This window comes from Nannospalax galili, unplaced genomic scaffold (assembly GCF_000622305.1).
Source record: "Nannospalax galili isolate Female #2095 unplaced genomic scaffold, S.galili_v1.0 scaffold124, whole genome shotgun sequence".
Classification (NCBI taxonomy): Eukaryota; Metazoa; Chordata; class Mammalia; order Rodentia; family Spalacidae; genus Nannospalax; species Nannospalax galili.
This window is the reverse complement of record NW_008352485.1, coordinates 1,476,889-1,482,888: the sequence shown is the minus strand read 5'-3', so window position 1 is coordinate 1,482,888 and position 6,000 is coordinate 1,476,889. Positions and strand designations below refer to the sequence as shown.

Here is a 6,000-nt window from a genome sequence, read left to right as displayed (position 1 = left end):
CCCTCCCTCCCTCCCTCCCTTCCTCCCTTCCTTCCTTCCTTCCTTCCTTCCTTCCTTCCTTTCTTCCTTTTTTTTCTGAGACAGGGTCTCCTGGCATGGAACTAGCTATGTAGACTAGGCTAGCCTCAGTCTCACAGAGATCTGTCTGCTTCTGCTTCCCAAGTGCTGGGATTAAAGGCGTGCACTACCATGCCTGGCATGAGGGACTTTCTTGATCAGATTACTTGAAGCTGGAGGACCCTAAATGTGGGTGACAACTTCTTGCAGCAGTTCATATAAAAAGACATGGCAGAAGGAAACTTTTGTTTTTGCCTGCTTGTCTTCACGCTCATTGACAAGTTTATCTGTCTTGTTGCTGTAGCACTCCTTCACCAATATTGAATCAACTTTTTTGGATTCTAATGTAGACTGAAGACCAGCAGCTCTCCAGGAACCCTCTAGGTCTTCAGCATCAGATTGGGTCTTGAGACATCCAGCCTTGTGGACTGAGCAACTCTTGGATTCTTGGCCTCTCTAGTATGAGGCAGCCATTGTGCTATATCCAGACCATAGTGTGCAAGTCAGCCTAATAAACCCCCTCCCCGCTTGTGTGTGTGTGTGTGTGTGTGTGTGTGTGTGTGTGATGTACTAATTCTATCAATTCTGTTACTCTAGAGAACATGAGAATCCTGACTAATACTTCCGGAGTACTGGGATTACAGCATGCAGCACCATACGTGGCTTCTGGTGACTTTTCGGACATGACAGTGCAATAGTAGATCCTAAAGGATTTGCCAGGGAGGGGTTACCCCACGGTCTAGACTCCGAGCAAAAGGGTCTTATGTCCTAAGAAGACTGACAGAAGAGGGCAAGATAAAGAGATGGGGACTCTGTCTTCATGGCTAGGATTGAATCTGAGCTACATTCTATTATCCTAACCACAGTTAGTGCAAATTAGAAAACAGAAGACTTACGCCTCCTAGGATGTTCTGAGGGGAAATGTAAGGCAGGGGATGAGTACAAAAGATCACAGGAAAGCTGGTCATTTGATATGGGTTCCCCTATCAGGAAGTAGAATTTTTCTGTGTGCCTCTGACCTAGACGGTGCTAAGAAACACCCTCTGAGGTTCCCTGGAGCAGGACAGTGACCTGCTTTGTACAAGTGAATTTCTAGAGCTTCCTAGGTGCATCTGACATTCACAGGAATCCTGTCAGGAGGGATTCTTGGCTACTGGCTCATGGTGCTGGCTCTAGGACACCTTGTCTCAGCTTGCTGAGACCTTTCTGTCTCAGGTGCCCATCTATTAGGCCTACCTGTCAAATCCCCCAACACCTGCTGAGGCAGGGTACTGGCTGGTGGGAAGCTGTGTCTAAAGAGCCCCCTTGAATGGTCAAGAGCTTGCCAGTCACCCTGATTCACACTGGATGGCTTTATCTGAGAGTCTTTCTAAGTCATTTTCCATCTTGGTCACCCTTTCAAGCACACAAGGAACCCCTGAGGGAAGGAAGCCAGACCTCAATGTCTAGGATGTATATCGAGTGACATCCTGCCACTTCCTTAAGCACTTTCCAAATGCCCTCCTGGGATGTTGGGCTTTTGGGTATATGAGGGGGTCAGTTCACAGAGGCTTGCCTGATTGGCAAGGGATCCCAAATCTATCCTCCATTGCTTGGTCTCTGGTTTCCAGAGGCTGAGAGGCAGAGAATTCACTCAGTAGGCTCCTCCCCACAGCTGCCTCCCTGCTATTGTCCTCACAGCCTTGTCCCTGAAGCCTGCACAGAGTTTCTACCCCAGTAGCAAAACAGAGGACCCCAAGGGCTTCACTTCAAAAAGTATTTTCTTTGGGTGAACTGTCAATGGGCAAACAGATCCAAAGAGTCTGAGAAGGACTACATGGGTGGTTTGAGCACCACCAGAAAGGATAGGGACATACAGGGAACAAGGACTGGCCCCTTAGCAGCTCTGCCCCTGCCTTCCCTGCCCCTATACCAGGGGCAGAGCTCCACCTTTGGGTCTGTCTGATGTCAGGTCCATTGTCTAATGCACACAAGACACCTTTATGATTCATACTGAGCATGTCCTTCGGGCCATGTGTGGTACCTAGAATATTACTGCCCCTACCCCCCATATACTGTGGACAGTCAGGAGAGCCAGTTCTGATCCATTCCCTGTGGGTCACAGTTTTTTTAGCTTTGCAGCCTCAGCCCACAGCTGGCTTCCCACCTCTCAGGCAAAGGGCTGGATCCTGATAGGAATTTTCTTCTCCAAAGACGTAGCCACTTGGATTTATAAAGAACTATGGTAAGATCAAAGGCTTGGTTCCATAACATTCTCTTACCAGGAAACCACTGATCGATCAGGGAGTTGACATGGTCTGTAATAAACGCCATTGCTGAGAAGTCCCTCATTTCTGACTGGCAGATGATTTTAATTCCTCCACTTTTTTTCTTTTTCCAGTTGACATCAGAGGATTCCACACTGCAACCCAGAAATGAAAAAGCCAAATGCCAAACTACTGAGTCTGATCTCCCTGCCTCCAAGGGTGGTCCTAACACCCAGGAACCTGAGGGGTTCTGTGAGCTGCAGAATGTTGGGGTGACTCCTCTGTTTATATGCCTATGTTTGTGAACCTGCTTTGTCCCTGTCCCTACTCCCCTACAGTCCCCACCTAGAGTGACCTAAAATACTGGGGTTTCCAAACCTGCCTTTGATGCATCCTGAAGGAGTGGAAGAAGGGTGAGGAGGTGGGGACCTTCAGGGCACTCAAAGAGAGGGTCTTCATTTTTAGCAAGCTGTCATGATAAACCCCTCTCAGGAGCAGAGTTCTGGACGTGGGAGGCGCTGTGTGGGGGCTGGCACAGGGCCACTGCTATGGCAGCATGGTAGGTGGACTTCCCCAAGTCCCCACCTGAGGTAGCCTCCATCAAAGGTAACCAGCAGCCCTTCTTGCCAGTAGATGGTCTGATTTCTCTTCACTCTGAATGTGCTGCAGCGATTTCTTTGGTTTCCTGTAAAACTATAAATGGTGACTTTCCTGTTCCTGCTTTTAGTATTCTTCTTGTTTTCAAAAAGCTGAAAGACAGAGAGAAAAGACCCTGCTTAAGTATTCCGGACTCCGCACTGGGCCTTGCAGAGCTCTGAGGAGGTCGAGCTGGCCCCATCTTGATAAATCACCACTGCTTTCCCACCCGCGCCTCCCACGCCTGCTGCTCATCCCCGCTGCCAAGTCAAGCGCTCCATGATCTGGAAGGGTCTCCAGGGTACCCTGGGAACACATTTTCCAAACGATCGGAAATAGGCTTTGGTTGTTCTCAAAAGACTTCTTCCTCTCTCACTTCACAAGTGAAAATTTACATTAGCTAACATGGACAAGAGAGAAAAATGTAACACAGAGAAAATAACAATTCAACACCCAGTAGAAAGAACATTAAAATTTGGGTAGCTGTGTGTCCAGAATTTTTTCCCATTACACATACGTGTAAAAAACAGCTGAGTCATATTGTGTTTCTAATTTTGCATGTTTTTGTCCTGCAGATGCAGCCCAGTGGTAGAGCTAGCCTATTATGCTCGAGGTGCTAGGGTGAATCACTGAACACACACACACATACACACACACACACACACACACACACACACACACACACACACACATTTAAAAACATGATGGTTACCATATCATTAAAAGCTCACTTAAGAATCATTGTTTTTCTAAGGGTAGGAAGTATCCTCAGTTCCTGAACCACTTCTATTAGATGTGTAGTTTGGGTTCACTCTTTTACTCCCTCAAATATGCTATGATGAACATGAAAAATGTACACATGATTTCTCTGGTTTCATACGGTTCCCTCAGTTTAGACCTTTAGCAATAGGATTACTAGTCTAGGGCCTAAAGGTTTTAAGGCTCTGGCAGCGGTTTTGGAAAAGATGAGACTATCATTACAGCCACTGCCCAACAGGGCTGGGCATCCTGCTTGGTTCTTTGTTGATCTGACAGATGAAAAGCTGAGCCATTGCTGTGGGGATCTGCATAGCTTTGATGAACGATGAGGTTGAACTCTTTCCTCTCCTGTTCTCCATCTGAATTTCAACAAGACTTCTTTCCGAATTGATTTTTCAATGAGGGATGCTGCTCTGAGTTGCCTGCTTCTGCCTTTCTCATGAGATCAGCCTCCCACAATGCTGGGCTCAGTGACCTCCCACTTAGAACACAGGACAGGACACAGAGTTCAACTGGAGGGCAGAGGGACAGATGGAAGCCTAGGAGAGCCAGCCCTTCGCACCCACTCTGTTAGCCAGTGTACTTTTGTGGCACCGGAAACAGATTCCCCCCAGCACAAAACACACTGCAGCAGTTCCGATTGATTTTCAGTCTGCTGCGTTTATTTCTCTTCCTATCTTAATAAAACGGGAAGATCAAAGAACATCTGTATTGAGCCAAGAAGTTATAATTCAATAAGGGTGTTCTAATTAGAGTGAGGCAAAAATAAACTCAAGCAGAGATCAACGTCAAAAGCATTCAACAGTCAGAGTGCATGCCAGGGGTTCACAAGCTATAGAGTGTGTTACAAATCCCCTGAGGGCTCGTCAGTTAACAATATAGCTGGGCTCTATCCTGGAGTTTCTGAGGTGGTAAATCTGGGGTTGGGCTCAAACAGTGTACATCCCTTCCTCACAGGATCCCAGGAGAAGTCTATTTTGCTGGTCTGGAAACCCTACTTTGAACCACCACCCTAGGCAAATATTCTGTGTTACTGGCTGGTATGAATTTACTATCGACTGACTGCTGGGCTGCCTTTGCATAATTCTAGCTGGACCCACAGGATCTCATCTTTGGGTTGGCTCTTCACTCTTACCAAAGCAAGTCAACTTTCTCCCTCAGTGGTTCCAAGCCTGTCATCACTAGGGAGCCTTACAAAAGCTGGGCAATGCAAAATGGGCACGGTGGTGCATATCTGCAATGGCAGTCCTTGGGAGGCTGAGGCAAGAGGATTGCTACAAGTTTGAGGCCACCTGGAGCTTCAAGGTGAGACTTTGTCTAAAAAAATAAAGGCAGGTGAAATATCTTACTGGGTAAAGCTGCTTGCTGCCAAGCCTGATTACCTAAGTTTGATCCCTGGGACCCACATGGTAGAGGGAGAGAACCCATTCCTGCAAGTTGTCCTCTGACTGCCACACATGAACCAAAAGTTGTCATCTGACCTCCACACATGCACCAATGCACACACATACCCTTCCCCACCCACAGATCAATGTAATAAAAAATACTGTTACATGGGTGTTTGTATACAAGATTTAAAATTTGGGTGCTCTGTGTCAATTAGACTTTGATTCCAGGTATATAGCCATGACAGTAGGACCACACTTTTGAAGTCAGGACCTATTGCATGCCTTGGGGAAGGGTTAGAAAAATAATTGGATTGGTCCAGTTCACAACTACTGTACCAGAACTGGTGTGTGTGTGTGTGTGTGTGTGTGTGTGTGTGTGTGCTCAGTAATCTGGCTCTAGTTAGAACAAACTCTACAGGTGATCTGGAGATGGCTCACATTTGGAACCATGGCTCTAGCAGGGGGTATTTTTATCTAAGCAGGTACTGACTTGGTATTCCCAGGAGAGGTCAATGAATTTGAACTGTGCTTATCTCCCAACCCTGCATCAGCCATATCACTGCAGGAAAGTAGCCTTCGGTCAGCTCCCACAAAGCTAGCACAGAGGATGTCTTCTTCCCCTAAGAGTGTGCTTGCAGGAGCTTCCTCCACTCCCATGGACCTACCTGTAGGTCCATCTCAGCTAAGCTGATCAGCATCCGTGCTATGAACCTTTGCCAGAAGCCAACGGGGACGAAGCTCATCTTAAACACCCGCTGGATGGTGTTGGCTGTTGGGTGCCGCATGCTGTGGGTATCCAGCCCAGGCTTGGATGGAAGGAGATGAGGCAGGAGGTAGCTGAAACACATAAGGGAGCCATGGTGACTAGCATGGCCTGAGCTCTGCTGCAGGACCCTGGTTCCTGCAGATGTGCC

At 47.5% G+C, this 6,000-nt stretch overlaps 1 protein-coding gene across 2 annotated transcripts in view; it reads right to left on the bottom strand.

The window, feature by feature from the left end:
* Lrrk1 (leucine rich repeat kinase 1) overlaps positions 1-6,000 on the bottom strand; it is a 167,975-nt gene that overhangs the window by 33,264 nt on the left and 128,711 nt on the right. For both annotated transcript variants that reach the window (XM_029554304.1, XM_008849539.3), the window contains exons 21-23: positions 5,752-5,923; positions 2,889-3,052; positions 2,319-2,458 (exon numbers count right to left, since the gene is read on the bottom strand). In XM_029554304.1, the coding sequence (XP_029410164.1) occupies positions 2,319-2,458; positions 2,889-3,052; positions 5,752-5,923 (476 nt within the window). The remainder of the gene's footprint in view (positions 1-2,318; positions 2,459-2,888; positions 3,053-5,751; positions 5,924-6,000) is intronic.